Source organism: Rhinopithecus roxellana, chromosome 15 (genome assembly GCF_007565055.1).
Source record: "Rhinopithecus roxellana isolate Shanxi Qingling chromosome 15, ASM756505v1, whole genome shotgun sequence".
Lineage (NCBI taxonomy): Eukaryota > Metazoa > Chordata > Mammalia > Primates > Cercopithecidae > Rhinopithecus > Rhinopithecus roxellana.
Genome location: NC_044563.1, coordinates 1,534,303 through 1,557,541, shown reverse-complemented (window position 1 = coordinate 1,557,541; position 23,239 = coordinate 1,534,303). Strand labels below are relative to the sequence as shown.

General features: G+C 61.5%; 1 protein-coding gene across 2 annotated transcripts; it reads right to left on the bottom strand.

Moving 5' to 3' along the window:
* Positions 1-13,974: 13,974 nt before the first annotated feature.
* MRPL23 (mitochondrial ribosomal protein L23) lies at positions 13,975-23,124 on the bottom strand. 2 transcript variants are annotated; one of them, XM_030918609.1, is made up of 5 exons: positions 22,971-23,124; positions 19,428-19,550; positions 18,260-18,342; positions 17,644-17,717; positions 13,975-14,227 (listed from the first exon to the last, which is right to left on the bottom strand). In XM_030918609.1, exons 1-5 carry the CDS (start codon positions 22,985-22,987, stop codon positions 14,063-14,065), a joined length of 462 nt encoding a protein of 153 aa, XP_030774469.1. In that variant the 5' UTR covers positions 22,988-23,124; the 3' UTR covers positions 13,975-14,062. The 2 variants fall into 2 exon arrangements, with proteins under 2 accessions (XP_030774469.1, XP_030774470.1); XM_030918610.1 differs by lacking the exon at positions 22,971-23,124 and adding an exon at positions 20,663-20,681.
* Positions 23,125-23,239: the final 115 nt, after the last annotated feature.

Sequence of the window (23,239 nt, the reverse complement as noted above, 5' to 3'; positions counted from 1 at the left end):
GAAGGGCTGGACAGGAAGCAGGGCTGTGGCCAGGCCAGGGCCCGGGGAGGACAGGGACAAGTGGCAGACGTGAGGGTGCAGAGGAGCAAAGTCACCAGGACCTGGCCTGGATCGGGATGCTCAGGAGGCTGAGGCACTTGGAGGAAGGCCCTGGGGGAGCCCGGCTGGCTGCCCCAGCCCTGCCACCCTCAGCTGCCTCTGCCCGCCAGGACTCCTGGGCTCCATCAGGTGCCGCAGCACCCTGGCCGCGACGTCACAAGGTGGGACAGGGTCAGCAAGGTGACCTCTCATGCCCCCATGTTTGCAAATCCCCAAAACGACCCAAAAGACAAGCTCAAGGCTGGATTTTCCAAGAGAGCCCCTTCAAGTACCAAAGGACACAAAGAGCAGGCCCTTCAGAGTCTGCAGCCCGCAGACGGCAACACAGGTCCCGGCCCCAGGACCCCCTTGGGCACAGAGCGGCCAGAGATTCCACAGCGGGCCTTCAGGGCTCCAGCAAACACGTGCAGGGCTTTCCAGAGCCCCGCACAGAACAAAGAACAAAATGGGGAGAGCAGGGCCCGGGCTGAGCGGACCACGGGCGGGTGGGTGGAGGGGACGCAGCGGCATGGCGCCCACTGCCAGGCCAAGGGCAGCTGCAGGGGGCTGGGCTGGAGCAGACCGGGGGTGGGGGTGGGGGCTGGAGGAGGCTCTCATGGCCGGAATCAATAACTCACACTGGGGGAGGGTGGGAGACGTTTGTGGCGGGGCTGGGGGGGGGTGCCGGACAGGGTGTCCCTCCACCCCCAAGTTCAAAGTTTTATGGCGAGCAGGCTTGACTTCCTCCCGCGTCCCTCCTCTCCAGGTGTTATTTGAAAGAAATACTTTTCAGACTACATGCTGAAAACTTCAGCATGAAAATTTAATGTCAGAAACTCTGTAATCTCTTTCCCAGAGATAAGACCCAGCCCCTTGAGGAGGGGCGAACTCGATCCCTCTAACACAGAAAGCAGACGCCAGGCCGGGAAAGCAGGGGCCTGGCGGCCTCGCTGGGGGAGGCTCAGACTCACGCTCCCTCCCTCCCACCCGGGGCTGGGAGGGGGTGACTGAAAGAGGCCCTGCAGGGATGGAGCTGCAGGGCTGGGGTGAGGGGTCCGGCAGGAGGGGCCGTTCTAGTGCAGCCTGCAGGCTTGGGGCACACTCGGGCCTTTGGGAAGCACTTCCTGCTGCTCTCCCGCGTGCACCCCACTCCCTGGAACTTGGAGTGGGTGCCGCTGCTGCCAAGGCTCAGGTTTCCATGACGCCTGAGGCCCCTGGCCCTCTCACTCAGACCCTAATTTAGGCCCAGCGGAGGGCTCAGGTTGTGGACAGCTAAGCTGGGAAAGGGCAACATGACCACCACCGCCCATGGCCTTTCTGACCAGCAGCACTGCCCTGGGTTGGGTGGTGGGGGCGTCCTGCACACACAGTTCCTGAGGTCAAGCCTGGGTGTGGGGGTCCCGGACTCTGAGCTGCCAGGCCCCCCAGTTCCTGGCCTCAGGGAGAGGAGAACAGAGCTGCCACACACCCAGCTCTTGACTCGATTTCTCTGTGGGTGACAGACATAACTTCTCTAAGCTGTTCCCAACAGTCCCCACCCTGAAGACGGCCTCCACCTCAGACATCAGACAACGCCCCGAGCCCCCCCTGCCCAGGGCCGGGAGGGCAGGCTGCCCGGAAGGAGGGTGGGGCTGCCCGGGGGCTGGGTGTGCGCTCCAGACCTGTGTTCTGGGACTGCATTCCGGGGGAGGGGGTGGTGGGAAGGCGCCATGTGGAGCAAACCGGCTGGGCTGGGGGCAGGAGGCCCCCCAAGCGGGGAGAGGGAGGCGTCCGACCGACCGACCGCACTGCTCTGCTGCCCCCACCAGGCAGGCTGAGGCCGGCGTCCCTGGAGACCGGGACCTGGTGGCCTAGCCCCGCACTCCTAAATGAGCCTGAGACCCCGGTGTCCTGAGAGGCAGGGGGCTCCTTTGTAGCGGAAGGAGACAGAGGCCTCCTAAAGGGGCTGGACGCTTGCCCAAGGCGTTAATCGCCTGGAAGCTCCCAGAATGTGGGTGTGGGAGAGGCCAAACTGCTTTCTCCCCAGATCCCAAGATCCTGGGTGACCCTGAACCCGGGCCTGGGGACCTGGCCATGTCTGCCCAAACCCCCTACTGCCCCCCACATGTGCTTTGCGTGGTCCGAGCCCGGCGGGCAGGGCAGGGCTGGCTTGAGGCCTCCGAGAGGGCTTCTCCCCAACCGTCCTGCCCCCTCCAGGGGACATGGGGAGCCAGACCGGTCTGTTGTCCTGTGTTTCCTGCCTCTCCCGGTGTTGCCCTGGTGTGTTGCCATGGTGATGACACCAGGCATGACTGGGAGGGGTCACACCTCAGGCGGAACAAGAATCCTGCGTGTCCACCACAGACGGCACCCCCTCAGAACACCCACGCCCCGGCCCCCGGCCCCCAGGCTTTGTCGAGAATGTTCCATGAGCCTGATGGACAGGCACGAGGTCCAGCATGTGAGGCCCAGCCCGCTGCTCTGGTGCCCGCCCCTGCATCCCCACAGCACCCCACCCGGCCTCGCTGTCTGTTCTCGGGGGGCCCCCCCCAGCCGTCTCAGATCCAGGTTGTCCAATGTGAGAAGCGCCCTGGGTTTCTGCTGTGTCCCTGAACCCTGACGAGGAGCGCTTCTCTTCCTGCACCCGCAGCCCCACACAGCCCCTCCACACCCCAAGGTCCCCCAGCCAACCCAGGGTCCTATCTGCTGCCTGCAGCTGAGCCTGCGGCGGGGGACCCCCGCCAAATGTGAGGAAGCCTGGGGAGAAGGTGGCCCCTGCAGAAGCTGCTGCCCGTGTGCCCCCACCCCATGCTGCCGGGAGAGGCTCGGACCTCAACAACTTGGGGGTGGCAGAAATGGTCTCTGCATGATCAGTGCGGCCCCTTCTCAGGCCCTTCCCGGGGGGTCCAGAGGGCCTAGCAGCTTCCCTGGCTGGGGGCTGAGGGGCCTCAGGGCGGCGACTCTTGGAAAAGCCTGAGGTCAGAAGAGTTCAGAAACGGCCGTGCTGGCTGGGTCCTCTTGACTGATGTGGACAACTGTGTCCCATCTCCCTGAGCTATTTCTGTTTTCGCAGGAGTCAGGGGAGGGCTGGAACTCCGGCTTCCCGGCATCCCGGCGGGCAACCAGATACCCTCAGATAAAGGGCATTCCTGGAGGCCTTCATCACGCTCCCCAGGCAGCTGCTGGCCCCTCACCCTGCACAAGTGGGCACGTCCTCCCTGAGCCCCGAGGGAGGCTCGGAACACATAGCTTCCCTGTTATGTACCAGCTGAGGGGCCCGGGTGGATTTAGCTGGGGTGAGGCCCAGGGGCCCAGGCGAGCAGGGGATGTTCTGGTGGGGAGGACATGGCTGAGATGGGAAGAGCAGCTGGTCCTAAGCCCCACAAGCCCCCTTCAGGGCCCTGAGCCTGGGTTTTATTTTGGGAGGCACCTTCTAGAGCATAAGCTGCCTCATCCCGTGGGCAGGCGTGGGGTCGCCCAGGACCTGGGGTATCCTTCAGCCGGCTGTCCAGCTCCGGGACTCTGGGTTCCGGGGAACCCTCAGGGGCTGATGTTCTGAGCTTGTTTGCCCCACAGTGTTCTCAGCCACACCTGCACCCCAGCAGGATGCCAGAGGGCCTTTCCCAGACTTCAGAGCTGAGGCCTGGGCCTGGCAGGCGCCCCCTCCTCCAGCAGGACGGGAGCCAACCATTCACTCAAGCCACGAGCACCCCATGGCTGCCCTGCAGAGCTGTTGGGAGCGGAGGGTCCATGATCCCAGGTTCTGAAGACCTCTGTGCCCAGCAGCAGGGCCTCTGGAGGGTGAGGAGGGATGAGTGTTCGGAGCAGTCCATTGCCGGCTGGTGGGGTTTATTTTGTTAAACAGAAAGAAAAACAGCAGCAGCAGCACAGAGCCCCGGGGCAGTTGACCTCCTGAAGCCAGGCAGGGTGCCTGGGCAGGGCCCCAAAACCACAGAGGAGCCCCAGTCAGCCCTCTGGGGAGGAGGGTCAGGCAGCCCCGAAGCCCCCCAACACCTCCTCACTGGGGACCAGCCTGGTGGCAGGAGGCAGCCCTGGGGGTCGGGGACACAGTGCTGAGGAACACTAGGACCTGGAATGCTCCTTAAGGGAGTGAGGCACCCCTGGGGGGCAAAGCTAGGTCCTGACCAGGGTGGGAGCTGCAGAGGAGCTGAGCTGACTCCAGCTGGTGCATGACTGGCTGTCTAGGGTCAGCACAGAGGGAGGTCCCATCCCAGGCCAGCAGTGGCAATGCCATCTCCGAAAAGCGGCCCATGCCATGAGGCCTGAGCCTCCGGTGCCCTTGCCTGGCATGCTCTGCCACACCGTGGCCGCGTGAGGGACAGACAGTGAGGGACAGAGCCCCAGCTGGCAGGGAGGTGGTGGGCTTGCCATGCGCCAGCAGGCACCGGGGTAGGAGGGGCTGGGTATCGGGGGCGGGGACCCCGGGGTGCGAAGCTGGACGTTAGGCGGGCTTCTTCCGCAGGCCCGTGTCTCCTGGGCAAGTGTTATCATCTCCACATTTTATTGTATTATATTATTATTTATTTACTGAGACCGAGTCTTGCTCTGTCACCCAGGGTGGAGTACAGTGGTGCAATCTCAGCTCACTGCAACCTCCACCTTCTAGGTTCAAGTGATTCTCCTACCTCAGCCTCCCGAGTAGCTGGGATGACAGGCACCTGCCACCACACCTGGTTAATTTTTGTGTTTTTAGTAGAGATGGGGTTTCTCCACATTGGCCAGGCTGGTCTCGAACTCTTGGACTCAAGTGATCCAGCTGCCTCGGCCTCCCAGACTGCTGGAATTACAGGCATGAGCCACTGCGTCTGGCCTCATCTCCACATTTTAGACAAAGCAAGACAAGGTGGCAGCCAAGGGCCTCAGGGTTGCAAGGTGGCAGCTCCAAGTGGAAACCCGGACTCCTGGCCCCTCACCCAGGCCGCATACCTGCAGCCAGGCCTCCCTCCCAGAAGCTGCTACCAGGCCTGCTCCTAGGCCCCAGCCTCCTGTGCTCCCGGTCCAGGTGGTGGCCATTGTCTGCCAGCCACTAGGAGCCAGCTGGGGGGAGTGCCGTGCCCCAGCCCCTGGGCAGCCCATGTGTCCCTCCTACACCCGTGGGCAGGGCCCTCGAGTCCCAGGTCCCAGTGGCCAGCCATCGGTCCTCTCACTAACTGCAGGATGGCCACTGAAGGCCAGAACGGTGGGGGCCTTGGGGACTGCCCGAGAATCTCGCCCACCAGGGCCCAGGCCCATGGGCGCTCTGTGGCTCCAGCCTGTGGCTCGGGTGGGGGTGGGGGACCTGGGATTTCTGACCCCGGTGGTGGGGAATGAACAGCAGACCCCTGTCTACGCCCCTGGCCTGCGGCTCGCTGGCCTTCCTAATGAGCGTGTGTTTCCAGAGCCCTTTGATCTAGGGCTTTAATGACCATCCCTTACCGAGGAACCACCAATCAATGGGCCCGCCCCCTCCCCGGTGTGCCCACAACCAAAGCAGGGCTTATCCAGGCCCCCTGACCGGCAGCCCTGAGGCTGAGGGCTCCTGCTCCCGCCCGGGGTCACCAGGATGTCCTCAGTGGCATTCCAGGTGGGACAAGCCTAGCTCCTCCTCAATGCCTCCATGCCCACGGTCAGGCCCAGCTGCCCTGGGGTCATCTGGGCACCTCCTGGCCCGTGATGGGGGAGGGAGTGGCCGAGCAGTGCTGGCTCCCACCTTCGGGCACCGGGGGTCTGCTCGGAACACTGAGAGAGGACAAGACACAGCCTCAGCTCCGACTCAGGGCATGGGAGCGGCCTGCACTTCCCAAGGTCGGTGCCCCACGCTGCCTGGGGGCCTCCTCCTGAGCTCCATCCTGGGTGGGCCAGGGCCCTCTCCCCATGGGGTCTCCAAGCCCCAACACTTGGCCCGCAGTGTCCGGCGGGTGTGCCGTCCATACTGTCCTGCTGGCAGAAGCTGTGCCCTCCGCCGGCCCTGAGGAGGCCGCTGCTGCTGTTCCTGCCACGGGGGACACCATGACTTCCAAGGCCGGCTCTCCTCCCGTAGTTAACAAAGTGGGGGCGCAACAGGCTGTCTCCAATGTGGCGATGGGGGGACCCACGCTGTCCCACGGATGGGGAGGCAGGGGCCACAGGGCAAGGCGGGAGCCCCGGGGGGACTGAGGGGTCCAGTTCTTCGGGGCCACCCTTCCCCCAGGGCACCCCTCACTCACGCCACGCACGCGCAGGCGGGAAATGAGACCTGTGAGGCTGGGCTCGGCCCTCCCCCTCTCTGGCAGCAGGCATGGGGTTTTATGAGTGCTACAAATCAGATATCACACAGTTTGGGGCTGACATGGTTTTTGTAAGAATTATTTAAGGCCCTGGCCGCCGGTAAAGTCCCAGGGAGAATGGGCAGGGCGCGCCCAGCTGCGGGGCCGCCGGAATTCCAAACACTTCGTAAAGTAAGGTACTAGCTGGAGCACCTCGTTCTGTTTAACAGGCTGCTTCACCCCTGCCCCGGGCCGCGCGGGCTGCTGGGAACACCTCCCCCAGGCCGGGGGGCGGGGGGGCCGCCCGCAGCTGTGAACGCTGGGGCCTGCCTGGGCGGCCCTGGCTCCAGGCTGAGAAGCTGAGAGGGAGTGAGTTGAAGGGTTGGTCCCACTAGCATCTTCTCCCAACCCCGAAGCTCTGCCCAGGGTCCTGCTGTCAACCCCAGACACGGGGCCCAAGCCGCTCCTGATGGTCTCCTGTGCTCTATCCTGGGCCCCGCTCCCTCCTCCTGGCGTCTGTGGCAAACTCCTGCAGGCCGGGACCATGCCCAGCGCCCACACACTGGGAGCACGACGGTGTCCCGGCCTCGAGTGGGCCTCACTCGGCATCTGTGACTGGTCATTTCCGCCAGCTGAGCCTGCTGCTAACTGGGCCCGGTCACGGGCTCAGGCTGCCCTCTGGCTACTTCCCTGCTCCTTCCCTTCAGTGGGCCCAGGCCAAAGCAGGGAGCACAGATGTGCACAACGTCACCACTGCCAGAGGAGGGACGGCCATGTGGGTGGCCTGGGGCACCCCAGGCACACCCTAGGAAGCTGCTCATGGGTGCCCGTTGGCAAGGAGGGTGCAGGGGGAGGCACATGCCAATCCATCAACCTCAGGGATACGTCCAGGCTTCTATCCTGGGATATTTGAGCACTTCCATAATTATCCAAATACTGGTGTCATCTCCTACTGTCAGACAAGGACACCTTTCCTTCTGTGATCATCGCTAAAATCCATGACACTGTCATCACACCGAGGGCTGAGTGACCCCGCTGAGAATACGGGACACAGGGACACGAAGCTGTCCCAGTGAACCTGCGGGAAGGAGGCGAGCAGCATCACGTGACTGGGGCTGGCCCAGCTGAGCGGGTTCTGTGGGAGCAGGGCCATGGGCTCCCCAGTCTGGAGGGGAAGCTGCTCACTCATTGCCTGGCCTCTCCACCCACTGGAGTGGGTGCCCTCAGGGGAGCTCAGAGGACCGTGTAAAGGTGGGCTTTGAGTCCCTGGCGCTGCGTGGAGCACTCCTGCCATGTGGACGTTGGGCGGGAAGGAGTGGAGAACCAGGAAGGGGCGTCACTGTCGGACCCGATGGGCCCATCCCTTCCCAGACCCCAACTTCCCTGGGGTGATGGGGCCTGGACTTGTGGATCCCTGTCTCTGCGGGAAGTGTTTGCTGCAGGCCCCAGGGCTGCACCCTCCAGGGACAGGCTGGGGACCCTGCACATCTGAGCTTCTGTGAATTCCATGGAGAAGGGCCACAGGATTTCTGGAATCTTCTGTCTCATGTCTCTCAGTGAGGGAGGATGGGGTAGCGGCTCTGTCCTGGGCCTGAAGCCAGCGCCCCCAGCCTCCCTCCACGGGGGCTCCAGAGCAGGGGTCACTCTAACCACGGGGTGAGTCCTCTAGGGTCTCAGCTTTGCAGAGCTGGGCTCAGGCCAAGGCAAGGAGTGCGGATGTGCAGGGGGAGGATGGGTGGGAGGTCTCCCACCCTCTCGCAGAGCTGGCCTCGTGCAGGGAGAATGCAGGCCCGGCTGGCCCTCCCCATTGGACACAGCGTCAGGGCCCCAGCATCCACGGAGGCCAGGGCCAATCAAAGCCAGATGTCGGAGAAACAAGAAAAGCTGACTATTTTGACTAGAAAAAGCCCTATTTACAAAGAAATAATGAATCGATTTGGGGGGACTGGTGCTGGGGATGATCTCAGACGGGGTGGGGTGGTGAACGCAGACGCCGAACAGGTCACTCAGGGCCTGGTGTCCCCACCCGGCATGGTGCGGTCTGAGGCCTCGCAGGGTGCGGCTCCTGTCAGGCTGAGCTGGGTGGGAACCTTGAGGGACATCCCCTCAGACACCCAGGCCCAGGAAGCAGCAGCGTCTGGAGGATCAGGAGAGGCTGGAACACGGGGGCCCCAGCAGTCCTGTCCTCCCAGCGTGCCATGGCAAAGAGCAGCATCCACTATGGAGAGCGTCCTAGGGCAGGCAGAGGGGTGGAAATACGGTCAAAGAGAAGAATTCTTGGCCTTGAAAGAACTCTTAGCCGGCTATGGAGTTGAGACGGGCATCCACGTGCAGCGCAGCCCAGGCCCCGGCCGCCATGTACAGGGGCACTGCAGACGTTGTGCTTGCTCCCAGGGCCCCAAGACACAGAGGCGACAATGCAGGGAATTCCGGGGGTGTGGAGCTGTGAGTGGTGCTGGAGATAGAGAGGAGGGGACTGAGGGTGCGGCACCTGGGGAGGAGAAGGACAGAGACGCTAAGATGGGAGAGAATGACAGGGAAGGGAGCAAGCACAGGTGGCCAGAGCCCTAGGGCTGGGCCCCTCGGTCCAACTCCTGAGCCCCAACCCGAGCCCCAGCCCAGGCCAAGCTCCCAGGGCCCTGCAGGAACCCCCTGGGGGCCGCCTAAGAGCAAACACGCCATCCACATCCACGCCTCTCCCCAGCTTCCAGGCCACTCGGGAGCCCACCTGCACCCCTCGTGAGAAGCAGCCCAGGAAGACGTCGCCTTCACGAGCACCCCATCCGGAGATCCACAGTAGGGACGTCTGTGGAGCCGGCCCCATCCCTCGGCCATCCTCCGGCCCCTTTAGAGCCTGGGACAGTCACTTCCTCGGTGAGGCTACAGCAGCCTTACATGCACACCACGGGCAGGAAAGTGCCCCATCCCTCCAAGAGGAATGGCAAGCTCACATCCACGTCAAAGTGTGCACACGCGTGTGCACCACAGCTTCGCTCACAAGAGCCAAAAGGCTGAAGCCGCCACGTGTCTGCTGATGGACGGCGAACTAACACGAGGACCGTTCACACGGTGGAGCACGACTCAGCCCCAGAGGGAAGGAGATCCTGGCGCAGGCTGCGACATGGGTGCGCCCTGAAGATGCCACACCAAGTGAAATAAGCCAGACACGAAAAGCCACACAGACCCTGGGTGGTTCACTCATGAAACATCCAGAACAGGCCAATCCAAAGCAGACCAGTCGTAGCCAGGGGCACAGGGGAGCAGGGAGCTGGGAGCTCCAGCTAAGGGGTGCGTGCTGCTTTCTGAGTGATGAAAATGTTCTAGCAGGCTACACAACTCTGGGAATATACCAGAAGCCACTGAGTGGGTGGACTGCAGGGTACACCAACTTCATCTCAATAAAGCTGTTCTTCAAAAATAGAAAAGAGCATCCCAAGGCCAGTGCTCTCTCAGATCACTGCAGCCACAGGCCTCCTGTTCTGGGGGAGCCACCATGGGCAGGCAGGGATGCCAGGCGGTGCTTGGCTCATGCCACCTGCCCACTCAGCCAGACCCTGGCCAGGAGCACCCATCAAACCCCAAGGAAGAGGATGACAGCCCAGCTTTCCCACCTGGCCAAGCTGACTTCCTGAATCGGGCGGTCACTCACTCACTCATTCACTTAGCTAATACGACTGACGGTTGCATGAAAGGTGGGAGGTGGGAGGGCAGCCCCGAGATGGCAGCCACTACAGCTACCTTCAAGGGGCTGGCCTGCTCCAGCCTGTCCTCACTTTAAGCCCTAGAGTGGACCAGGAGGAACTGCTGTGTCCCTGGCCTTCAGTCCCTGCTGGAGGTCGTAAGTTGGGAACCCCAATGCAGATGGATGACCAGGAACGTGACTTCAGGCTCTAGACTGCAGAGACGTGTGTTGGCTAGCTTGAGGCAGAGGGGCCCAAGGAGGTGGGAGGGGGCAGGATGGGGCAGAGGAGGAGCCCGGGGAGCCAGGGCCAGGAAGAGCCCGCTCCTGCCCCAGCGCCCGGCTGCCCATCTGCCACCAGGTACAGAAGTGATGCCATTTTGAGACAGGACACTGTCGAGCCGCCCCAGGAACACCGCCAGCTCCCAAAGAGAACCAGACGCCCACAGGAGGGAGGGTGGCCAGGGGGTTCTGCTCCATTCCGGCAGCTTGGCTCACCTGGAGCTGCCAGGGCATGGGCTCCTGTGGGCTGGAGAGCTGGGCCCATCGTGGCTATAACTCGTCAGCACAGACAAGTGGGGCCATCCAGCTCTGAGCACAGCCTGGTGCGGTCCTGAGGGCCCCTCCACCCCTTCCCATGCACGCAGTGGGGCACTGCCTGGACCTTGCATCACTCCGGCATGGCACTAAAGAACATCAATGGGGACACGCAGCAGTGCGGCCGGCTCTCCTCGTCCTGTTGCCTTTGTCTCTGGCTGCTCCCGACCCTGCTCCCAGTTGGAGATGTCCACAAGGGGTAGGGCTGTCATGTTGGGGCGACGGAGGCAAGGCCACAGGCCCGCTTGCCATCTCTGGGGTCAGGGTTCCTCTCCCACTCCTGCCACGCTGAGGATGTCCAGACACAGGTGGGAGTGGTCTTGTCAGCATTGGGAGATTAATCTTTTTGGGCGAGTTCCTTCTGCAGGAACAGCCTGTTTGGGTTGGACGGGGGTCTTGCCCAGGTGTGGGGGTGGTGAGGCTGACGCCCAGGCCAGAGGGGCCCTGTGAGACCCTCTCTGGTCCCCATGCATGAAAGAGCCTGTGTTAGCACATGAGCCACTACAGTGGGGCCCTTGTACTGGGGAAAAGACAGACCTGCCCAGGTGCTGGTCCCTCCCTCCCCGAGCCTCCAGGCAGGAGCGGGTCATGGGAGCTGGCACGTCCAGCCAGTCCCTTCTCTGGGCTCTGAGTATGCCTGGGGTGGTGGAAGCAGACTCCCGGCTGAAGCCCTGAGCATCCCACTCCACCCGGGGCCCTTCCCGTGGGCCCTCCCCGTACGGCCCTGGTTGGCTATCCCAAGCTCAGCTCCACGGGTGCGGCATGCAGGGCTCCTGGAGAGAGGCTGAGCCTTCCAGACCCCGAGTGGGGCCGCCTGCCCACCCCAGCCTGTTCCGCGCTCCTCTGCAGCAGGCATGTGAGGTGGGTGTGGATGCTTTGGGGAGACTATCCAGTGACATGGCGAGGTCATGCACACGTGGCTGGGACAGAGACCTGGGGGCTTCAGTTCTGACACCTGGCTCAGACCAGAAACCACTGGTCAAGTGAATGACCCAGAAAGTGGGGTCTTGTGTGAATTACCCGCCCCAGCCGAGGACTGGCAGCCCCGTTTTTCACACTAGACAGCCACATGCCCGTCCCTATCCTCCATTCTTCAAGAAATGCGCTCAGCCTCACCCCCGTGCTCATCCCCGCGTTTTGGTCTTGCCTCCATCTAGGCACTCCCTAGGACTGGGCCCAGGCCAGGCACTTGGCAGGCCCTTAAGGCTATTATCTCCCCTAAGGCTCTGCCCTCAGCCAGCCCCTTTCCAGGGTCAGTGGGCTCCCATGCAGAAGGATGCCCAGTGACAACTGGGGAGTGCGGGAGCCCCCAGCGTGCTGTGCAGTAGCTCCCCAGCCCCTTTCTCCTTCCTGGCAGGGAGGCCTGTGGGAGACATGGGGGCTGCAACAGGACAGCACAGACCAGGGTGAGATGGGGCGGGAGGAGGGTCTGGAGGCCCAGGCGGCTGGAGCCGGAGTCAGGGCTGCGTCTGGGGGTGGCGGCCGTGATGGAGTGTGCCTGGTGCGCTGGCCGCCAGCAGGGCTGCTAACAGCCTGGCCCCTGTGCGCGGGGCTGGACATGCCGTGGATGAAAGATGGGATTCTTCTTCCCCTGCCGTGAGTTAGGGTCCTCAGAGCTCTAGGCCCCATGAATTATTTCTCTAAGGAAAATACAGTTGACTCCATTTCTCCGGCTCCACTTCCTGACCTTCCCCATCCCTTTAAATCAACACTGAAGGGTGAGCTTGCCCGGGCCTTCACCCCCTAGCCGAGCGCTTCCCCCGCTGCATCTCATCCTGCCTGCACTCTGGGCTGGGGGAGGGGAGGCTGAGCCAGCTGCCACGCCATCTCCTCTTGCAAGACCCTCGTAGGCTGCCCAAGCAGAAGCAAAGGCCAGGACCCTCACTCAGACCACAACAGGCCCACGCTGCAGATCGGGGTTGGTCCTGAGGCCACGTGACACCTGTGTCCTCCCGAGCATTCGGATGGGGAGGCTCACACGGCAAACCCAACTTTGTGCAACAAAGCCGTGCCGTGGGCTTTCCCCCAGATGCCCGAGTGCAGCTCCGTCCTGGTCAGGGCAGATGGTTCCCAACGTGCACGTGGGCCCTGGCTTTGATTCCCAAGCCGGAGCTGCCTCCACACAGCAGGGAGGGGACCTTGCTCTGGCCTCCATGTTGGGTTTTCTGGGGAAGCACTGGAACCAAGGGCAGGTTAAGAAAAACAGAGGACCCCCCAGGCCTCTGGAACCCTTCTGAGAAAGCACCAGCTGCTGCACGGAGATGGGGCCAGAAGGGGCTCTGGAGGCCACGGGCCTCCCCAGATGCAGGGGTTCTGGGAAGAGGGGCTGGAAACCATCCGGGTTCCTTGGAAGGTCCTGAATAATACATCATTAAAACCAAAAATCAATTCTGCATCCAGCTCAGGGCCCCCTGGAGGCTGCCCCGGCCGGCCTGTCCAGCTTTGCTGGAACAGGAACCCAGGCCAGTCTGCCAGGTTCAGGCCCCGTAAACGGCGGCCGGGCAACCCCCTTGCTCCCACAGGCCAGGCCAGGCTAGCAGAGGCAGCACAGCGCCTCTGGCAGGGCCACAGGCTTCCATACAGAACTCCATTTAGACAAGAATCAGAGGCAGCAGCTGCGCGTCCTGACCTGCCCTGAGCGACAGAACGAGGGTCTAGACGCAGGCATCCACCCAGACACTGCGAGGCCACCGGGCACCTCCAACAGGACGCTCAAGCCCACCCTCTCCTCTCTCGCAGCCCACAGAGCTGTTTTGCAGTGGTTGCTGCCCACACCTTTCCAGGCTGGGTCCTCCCTGTCCCCTAGGCCCAGCCTTGGGCCCATTCCCGACGGCACCTCTCCGCCATGACCCTCCTGAGATGCTGCTGCCCTCAGATCCCTTCCCGGCCCTTCTTGGGTCCTTGCTGCCAACTGTGCCAAACTGAAACCCACAGGCGAGCCAGAGTTCCCTCACCAGTACCCCTGAGGGCTGCTGACCTTGCAGCCCCTCCCCAGAACTTCTGTCCAGGCCAGGCTGTTCTCTCACCCAGCACCGTCCCGTGCTCTTGCTGACCCCTCTACTCCTCCCGACGCCTCTGGGCTCAGGCTTTGAATGTTAGCACTCAGAACTATCTTCTGGGTCATTTCACCTGCATGTCTCATTCCCCACCTGGCATGCAGCTCCGAGCCTGTGTGTGGCCCTCTCTCTGGCCAACCCGCCTCCCCAGCATGGGGCCACCACGTCTCTAGTCTGCCCACCCTCAGTTCCTTGTCAGCTCAGAGACCGAACCCCGGCTGCAACCACTGCCCAGACCCTGGAAAGCAGAGCCAGGCCACGTGGCGCTCAGAGTCGGGGGGTGGCTGCTGCGTGTCTGGCACCCAGAGACCCAAGAGAAGAAGGAAACAGAGCTTCCTGCTCTTTCTCCTGCAGCAAGACTTTTATTTAGGTGTCAGGGCTGCTCTGCCACAGTGCCCACCTGGGGCGTATCCCTGATGGCCGCCCCGTCACAGCCCGAACCAGTTGGGGACGCCGCCCCGCCGAGGGTCACTGCTCTGCCTCTGCTGCCTCTCCTCCGCGAGCATGTCGTGGAGTCCGTCGGCAGTGCTGCCTTCGGGGCTCTGGTCTTTCTCGGGAAACAGATCTGGGAACGTGAAGGTCTGTCCGTGGGCCTAAGGGGGAGAACAAATGCTCCAGCCAGAACTGCAAAGACTCCTCAGCAGAGGGGTCCGTGGGGAGCCTCATGCTTTCTGGCAGCCCCTTTCTGCCGGCGCCGGATTCAACTGCTCAGAGGCACCTCCCTGGGCCTCCTGAGGCAGCGTCCCTGCCTGGAATGTAAGCAGCCCTATAGCCACGGCCCCCAGTGTCATGCCGCAGCGGAAGCCACAGCTCCGGGACAGGGCCGCTTTCCCCACCATTGTCTCTTTAGGGCCTGGTGTTTGCCCCCACCCTAGGTGCACCCATTTACCAGCACAGGGCCACCTGGCTGGACTGGGGGGGCAGGGACAAGGCATGGAAAAACATGACACAAATCACGTCTGGTACCACGCTGAACCTATCCGTCCAAAATGCCTCAGGCTGTACTCACATTAAAGCTCCCCCTCCTAGCCCAGAGCCTGGCAATTAAAATGAACATCACGTACGAAGAAACATGCACGTGCAGCAGCTGATAAATCAGGACCGGCTCTGCCAATTAACTGGTCTTACATCTTTTGCTGAGAGTTCAGAATATGTCTGTGTTGGCCAAGCACCAGCCCAGGCCACGGCATGTGGCTCGGGTTCACGAGAAGGAGGGGATACTGCTCTTTGGGGACCTGAGCAAATATGAGGAGCCATTTTATCTTGCTGATTACTAAGTAGCTCCAAAGATAAGGGGCAAGAGCAGAAAGAAAGAGCAGACCAGAGGAGAGGGAAGAGAAGGGGGAGGAGCGGGCCGGCACATGTCGGGGCGGCCAGCCTCCCTTCTGTTTCCAGACAGGTGGAGGAGTGAGGATGGCACCCAAATCTGGAAACCTTTAGTGAGTAAAATCAGTCAAGTACATTTGGCTCCTGCAGACCCTTGTTGTGTAAATAAATTTGGATGTGGGCAAGCAGCCAAGTATGATCGGAAACAGGCCCAGATTCCACCCTGCAAGGGAGGTGGATGCACCCCAATCCCTGGCGCAGAGCGCAGGGGCTGGTGGAGAAGGTGGCACTGCATGCGCTACAGCCGACCTGCAGGAGGATTGGCTTACACAGCTCTAAACTTGGCGTCTTTTAAAATACCGAGGGGCAATCGTTTACATGTGAGGCTGATTGCCCTGAACGGAAGGTTTACCTTTACTATATGGAGGTGACTCTGCTAGTTTTCTGAGGCAGTCAGAAATGACAGTTTAAAACACAAACATGGCCATTTGTCATAGTTTCGGGAAGAAATGGGGGAAGCTGGTGAGAGAAAATCTGTTTCTTACAGAAGACAAACACCGTTTGTGGATGCCAAGCATGGTTTCCCAGGGGGTTCCCCTTTCTAGAAGCGTTCACCTTGTACCTAAAAAAAAAAAGTCCTTGATCCTTCCAGAAAGGAGAGAGACAGTTGATAGGAGTAAACAACAGGAAGAGAAAAATGTCCTAATGACAAGTAAACAAGGCAGCCCTGCCTTCAGGAATCTCAGGGCGCCCTGGGGGCTGCTGCCCGCCTGGAGCCCGGAGCCCCGAGCACGGAGCTCAGCCCAGCTGGCGGCGGCGGCTTGTTCTGGAGTTGCCTCTCATGTCCTGTGCCCTTCATTCCTGCGCTGCTCAGCGTCCACACAGGCCTCGGGGCAGCGGGCGGTCAATGGTCTTTTTGTTGTGTGGGTCACTGAGGCGCTGGTTACAGCTCCCAGGACTTTGGGCCAAGGAGATGCTTATCATGTTGTCAGAGAAAAAAATGTGGGACTCCCACCATGTGGGACAGGGCCTTTCCACAGCGGCCAACTCCAAATAAAGTGGATAAATTTATCTTTCTAATGCTCCCTCCCTGGGCTTTGCAATTAGCAGTGATTCTAAGCCCTGGCGCAGGGCCCAGGGGGACACGCTGAGCAAGGTCTCAGCAGACACGAGACAGGAAAGGGCCTTGAGAGTCCCCTTTGCGGGGGGACAGGGACCAACGTCCATGGCCCATTTCTAGGCTGTGCAAAGATCTGCTGGAGTTCAGGAAGGGGGTGAGGACCCGTTACAAATTTTAATTCTGGAACCGGAGGAACCATGCCCAACAGGGACCCTCGAGGCTCCCAGTTGCCCTGCCCTGTCTCTGGCTGCCTGGACTTCACAGAGGGAGAACGACACACGGGCAGCAGCTGCAGACACCGGATCCCGGAGCTGCTGGGTTCAGTTTTCATGGGAGGTGGGGCCCAGAGGAAAAACGCAAGGGTTCGGATGACTCGAATGCCACTTGTAACCGTAGCTGCCTCTGAAGTGCCCGTGGCGGTGCCGGCACACGGGATGTCCACCCACATGCCATGACAAAGACAGATGGGCCCAATTGACACTGAGCACACAGAGGCCTTTATGAGGCCAACGGCTGCTCTCCCCACCTGGATTGGCTGATTTCATGCACGGCAAATATTAGGCCAAATTATTCCGGGGGCCCCTGTTTAGAACAACAAATGTGACTGTTTTTCAGAAAAGCTGCCACGCTAACTTGGCCTTTTGAACAAACTGCCTCCTTAGCCCCAAAATAAGCCGGCTGGCCCAAGAGGCGGTTTTCACAATAGTGTTACTGCCATCTAGTGGCAGGGGCCACTGGCTCAGCCTCCAGGGACCGTTTACACCGGAAGAGAGCCCCATCCCCACCCAGTAAGGCCAGCCCCAGGGGCAGAGCGGGGAGGCCCAGGAGGCGGCTGGGGCGGTCTGTAGACATCTTGGCCCAGAGAGAAAGTGCCTCTGGGTTTGCCTGGGACTCAAAGAGCCCGAAGAAAGGCTTTGAAACTGTGGGTCTCACTCCTGACAAGTATGGGTTTCAGAAACTAAGGCCCAGGCAATGTGGGGTGAGGGTCCTTCTTCCCCAGAGCCCCTCCAGGACACATAAGCAAGCACCTGCTCAGAACCAGCCTGTTGAGCCCTGAGCCCTAACAACTCTGTGGGACCTGCTACCCTGCAATGCAAGGCATGGGCCTCGGCCAAGACCCCAGCCAGCCAGACCTGCCTGGGCACCAAAGACCTTTGCCCTCAGGGGCCTCTGTCTGAAACCTGGCCAAGGACAGGCTCTCCAGAGGCTGGGGCGTCCCATGCTCAGACACCCTGGTGTGTGTTGGAGCTGAAACCCACTAGGCCTGTGATGGCTGCTTTTGCCCAGAGAGAATTCAAACTTCAAAATCACAAAATGGCTGGACGCTGAGACGTGCCCCATGCGCCCCAGCGCTCACGTGCTCCCAGCGCCACCACTGACACCCCCAAGGCCGTGACGGAGTGTGACCTTATGTGGAGAGTGCCTCTGCACTGCGGCCCTGAGATCCGGCCTCATGGGGGCTCCCTGGGCCCCAGCGCAGCGTCTCTGGCACAAACATCCCCAAGGACACAGTTGCAAGGAGCCCCTCGGAGGCCCCGCCGGGGCTGGCCAGCTCACACGCACCAGCTGCACGTAGGCGACCTTGTAGTCCGGCTTCTTGATCCTCACATTTCTGTGATCTCTTCTCTTGTTAGAGCCTGCTGGAAGGGAGCGAAAAAACAAAATCAGAACTTTAAAAACTTATATCCTCAGAGGCCAATGCCACGAAAACGAATCTCCGCTCTCTTAAAAATGCAACGATGTTTTTAAAAACTCAAAAAGGCTATTTCTCAGGGAAATGGGCATGGAAATCAAATGAGCCGGCACAGCAGGCTCGCAGGCTCGTCCCATCTCCAAACAGAGGCCAGCAGGCTCTCAACAAAGGAGTGGAAATGGCACCAGCCAGAACACACGACACGGGCTTATGAAATAGCAAGCGCTTTGCTGCCCAGCCTCAGCCACTGCAGTCCCACCTCGGAGTCAGGGCTCAGAGTGGACCCCAGGCCAGCCCAGTTGAATTCCAATCCCCGCTCTGGCATATAAGCACCATGTGACCCTGACAAGTCACCCTGTGCCTCAGTTTCCATGAGCCAAGTCAGACCAAGACCCCCAAGCAGTGGCTGAGGCTGTGGCTCGGCAAGGTAGGCATGTGGCACAGATGGGCACGACACCAACAGGAGAACCTCCTGTGGGCACTCACCATACTGCACCCGTGTCCGCACGGCAGCCACGGGCACATTATAGATGCTCTCGAGGTAGTTCCTGAGGTCTACCCTTGTCATTCTGGAGGCAAAGGAGAGAGAAAAGGGCATCTTAACCAGGCTAAGCCAAAAATACTGTCCCAGACAAACAAGGGTAAGAGGCCGACAGACCAAGGCCCACAGGTGGCAGGGAGGAAAGCTGGGCGCTGGTGCCCAGCACCAACGGGGTCAGGCAGCCCCAGCAACACTAGTGCTACTGGTCACAAGGCTCCCTACTCTGGACACACCAGCATAGGGTGGCACAGACCCCAGGGAGTGGGAACACTGCCCAACCAACCCCTGGCCTGCTCCACAGCCCCACATGGCTCCCTACTCCGGGCAAGTGCCTGTGAGAGGTGACAGTCGCTGCACACTCCTGGCTGGCAGGTGCCCCACCTCGTCTGCCCTGGGGCCTGTCGGTAGCATCAGGGTTAGGCCCACTCTGCGGCTGATGGTGCTCTGCGGTTCTAGGAAGGGCCTTCTGGAAAGGCCTGCCTGGGATTCGGTGCGTTAACTGCATGTTCCCTCTACTGTAGAACCTCACGGTCACTGTCAACTCAGCTTCTGGGCCTCTGCAGGTGGTACAGTCCTGACCTCTGCCCCCAGGGGAGCTCACGCTGCTGTCCCGCCTGGCTCGCATCAGCCCTGAGCTGGGGACCTGTGATCTTAAACACTGCAGAGCAGCACCCCAGTTTTGTTCGCAGGGACTGTGCATTTCTCTGACGGTCAAGGAGGCTCTTCTGAGCGGTTCTGCACATCATGGCCTGCTCCCAACCCAGCCTCCCAGGACGTCTCTCCTAAAAAGAAGTTGCAAGAACTCAACAGAAGACGTGAGCACAGAGGTCCAAATTTTAAGTCTTCCGGTGAAGTTCTCCCCAGCGGGAGGGCGGCGTGCAGCATGCCGGCTGGGCTCCCTACCTACGCGCACTCCATCAATACTTGCCGGGCAGGGCTGCCTGAGGTGCCTTCCCAGCAGGAAGAGGCTAGCACGTTAGCTGAGTTGTTTAACTCAGGACCCAGGTCCCCCGAAGGCGCTCTCCCAACCCAGCCAGACTCCTTCTAGGTTCATTCCATGGGGATCCCCCCGAGGGCGCTCTCCCACTCCAGCCGGAATCCTCCCGGACTCACTCCATGGGGATCCGGAACTGCACGGTGTCCTCGGGTTGGGCCACACCGGGCCGCACCAGCTGAATGAAGAAGTTGGTTCGGAACACCCGAAGTTGTGGGCCACCCAACTGGTACAGGGGGTACCTGTACAGAAGAGATTAGGTCCACGTCACACACTTAGGCCACGGCAGTCCGACATGCCAACGCTGCAGACCTCCGAGTGTCCACTAACAGGGCTGGCAGGAAAGGGGGTAGCTAACCCTGCAGATCCCCCCATACCCCGCATGTCCACTCACAACAGGGGCGGGCAGGAAAGGGGGTAGCTATCAACAGGTCACCACCCAAGGACACAGAGGTCCCCACAGCCCCTTTCTTACATGGGCCTGCTAAGGAGGACAGCCAGTCCCTAGCATTGACTCAGGGAGCACAGGCTGTTGACTCCCAAGGTCAGACTTTAGAAAGGGCCAATGAACAAAAATCAGAACCCCGCAGACAGCATTCCCCCAGTAAGCTGGTGGCAACGCTCAAGGACGTGTGTCAGGGCACTGATACCCCTGGGAAAGCAGACCCTACACGGCCAGCCCACTCTCCTGTTGCTCAGGTGAAGTGGAGCCGGAGAGGACCACACGCCATGGGACAGAAAGGCCAGCTCTGCACTCTCCTGGTGGCAGCAGGGCCTAGCTCCTCAAGATGGAGAACGCAGGCAAACCAGGCTCAGGCTCCTGGAAGATGGTGCTGCCAGCAGACTCTGGTTCGGTACACTAAATACAAGCTGACTGCCACACCCCACCACCCCGCTAGAAGCCAGCGGAGGCAGACTCTGATTTGGTACACTAAATATGAGCTGACCGCCATACCCCACCACCCCGCTAGAAGCCAGCGGAAGCAGCTCGAGAAGTGCCAAGTGGCTACCGAAAACTAGGCCGGCACTCAGCCTGGGCTGGTGGGCCATGTGACAATCGTGCAGAATCTCTAGTCAGTTGGTTTTGTGCATTCTCCCATGTCCAGCTGGGTGGACAGGCAGCGCCTTCCTACTGCCCCCTGCCCCCATTCCATCCCCTGCCACTGTCCACACATCCTGACTCTATTTGGGCCTCAGAGCTGGGAGGAGGGACACACGAGAAACTCAGGTCTGCAGGGTCTCAGGGGATGTGGGGTCTGAGGGCCCAGGTGCAGGTCTTGGTGGGGGGGGGGGAGCAGAGGGGCTCTTCAGGGGTCTCTGGTGACCTATCTGAGGCACTGCACACGGCACTGACCTTGGGGAGCACCCAGCAGCAAGTTAGAGAGAGGCTCCATAAGGCTAACGCTGCCCCAAGCCTCACATGAATTTCACGCTGGTCTCTGCCTGTCTAGGGAAGATGAGGAGGAAGTGAGGGTCAGAGGCCTTGGGTGGGGTGTTCCTGAAGGGCCAAGAGTGATGGGCAGGGCTGAGCCTCTGGGCCTGGGGGCCTGGCAGGGGCCAGGAGCTGCCGGGAGCTCTTAGAGGCAAGGCGCCTGTAGCAAAGCCAAATCACTAATAATGTCCACCCCAGGCCTCCTGATGGCCACACTGACACATGGCAGCCTGGTGGCTGGGCCAGTGGGGCTGAGTCTTCACTCCCCCAACCCCAGCAGAGCCTCCTCTTGGGCATGGTCTTGGCCTTTCCAAGCCTCGGAGTACAGCCTTCAGGGGTGGGCGCCAATGAGAGGCCGAGAAGGGTGGGCTCTGGGTGTGGAGGGGCCTGACTTGTTTTACCCACAGGTTCAGACTAGCCATGGCCACCCAAGGGGTTCACACATTCCCTCTGGTGACCAGCTATGGGATTGCAGGAGGGGAGACAAAGTTTGGGGACTCCCAGGAAATAGTAGAAAAGAGGGTACAACAGCTCCCAGGCCATTAATTGTCGAGTCTCCAGGCTTGTCTTCAAAAGACTTTGCTTCAGCAAAGTCTGAAGGGCACACTTTGCTAAGGGTCTGAAGAGCCATGTGCGGGCTTCAGATGAGAGGCTGGTAGGGGTTGGGCCAGGACTATTCACTGTTCTTGTTTTCACAGGCAGAGCCTCTCCAGGCTGCAGAGTAGGCTGTCTGCGCATGGAGCCTGCAGATCTGGAACAATCTGCACTGTCGACACCCAGGGCCGCAGGACAGGGCTCTGAGGCCTCTCTGTAGGACTCGAACCCTTATGGGCCCACCAGCCCTCAGTTCCCTCAATCCCACTCTCCCCAGGGAACACCCCAAACACTCCCCATGGTATTTCACAAGCACCTCCACCATAACCTATCTCAAGTAGAACTCTGCACTAACTTCTTCCTCAAAACACAAAAACCTGGCTCACTGCCACCAGCCTGCCTCCCCACGGCCCCACGAGTGACTCACCCAGGATCCCACCCTGTCAGCACCCCCGCCCCAGCTGCATCCAGTCCACAGCAAGTCCAGTCAGCACTCCCTGAAAAGGCTCCCCAGCAACAGGAGTGTGTGCACTGCCGGGCGTGCGGGCCTTGCTGCCTCCAGGGCAGCCACACCTGATGTTTCCAGGAACCCACCACCCTTGGAGTTTCAGGAACACCCCACCAGGGTCCTCTGACCCTCACTTCCTCCTCATTCTCCAGGGACAGGCGAAGGGCCAGCGTGCAATTCACGTGAGCCTCAGTGCAGTGTTGGCCTAACACCCTTTCTTCCTTGGTGCTGGGTGCTCCCGAAGGTCAGGGTCACGAGCAGCACCGGTCCCAGATGTCTGCTGAAGGAAGCCTCGTCCACTGAGGGTCCCACCTGCCACCCTCCCCTCTCTCCCCAGCTATGGTGCAGGGGCCTCCAAAGCCACACCCTGGCCTCTTGACCGTCTCTCTCCAGAAATACTGATTACTGTTCTCCAAACCCCACCCGGGAGCCCACATCTACTGATGACGCCTGAGTCATTCGTTCACCAAGAAATATGTAGGGTTTCCTGCTTCAATTTGGGGAAGGCGAAGTGGGGCAGGACAGTGCCCTGATGGCCCCCTGAGAATCCAGAGAAGATGCAGAGTGGGCGTGGGGGGTCTGGGCTGCGCAGAACCGGGTCTCCGGCCCTGCCTGCCCCAAAGCCGAAGGCTGGGGTCAGCTGCCCTTTCCCACTCAAACCCAATCTGGACTCCCAGCTCCTCTGCCTCAGGCCGCGCCCGAGCTGCGGTGGGGACCGCCCGTGCCTCCCTGCCTGGACCCGGCAGCCGCCGTGGCCCCTGCCCCGTGACAACCAGAAATGTCTCCAGACAACGCCCTCGGCCCTGGCAGCGGGACCACCCCCGGGCCGCCCTCCCAGCCCCCGCGCGGGGACACCGTGGCCTCCGCGGGTTTGGCTCCTACCCTCTGTCCCCAGCCCGGCCACGCCCGCCCCCCGGGGTTGCCCTAAACCTGGCGGGGGGCCTCTTCCGCCACCCGCCTCGCGTGTCCCAAGCCACGATGGGGGTCCCGGAGGACCCCGCCTCTCCCGGGCCAGGAGGGGACCCAGGGACGCCCACCCCACTCCCCGGAGTCCGCGCGCCCTGTGGGGTCCGTCTGCTTGTGACACTAAGGGGCGCCCCGCGGGGGGGGGCGACGACCCCTACTCACACCACATTCCGCGCCATGGCGGCCGCGCGCGCTTCCGGGGCCCGCGAGGCGGAAGGAGCAGCACGCCCACCCCGCACGGCCGCCGCCTGGCACAGCGCCCCCTCGCTTCCGGAGGCCGCGCCGCCCGCCCCGCACGCGTCCGCGCCCGCGCCGCCTGCCCGCGCGGTCCCCAGCCCCGCGCCCGCCCCGCCCCGCCCCGCGCCGGCTTCTTCCACCTCTCCTCCCCCCGCCGGTCCCGCACCCCACGTTCCACCCTGCCCCGACCCCCA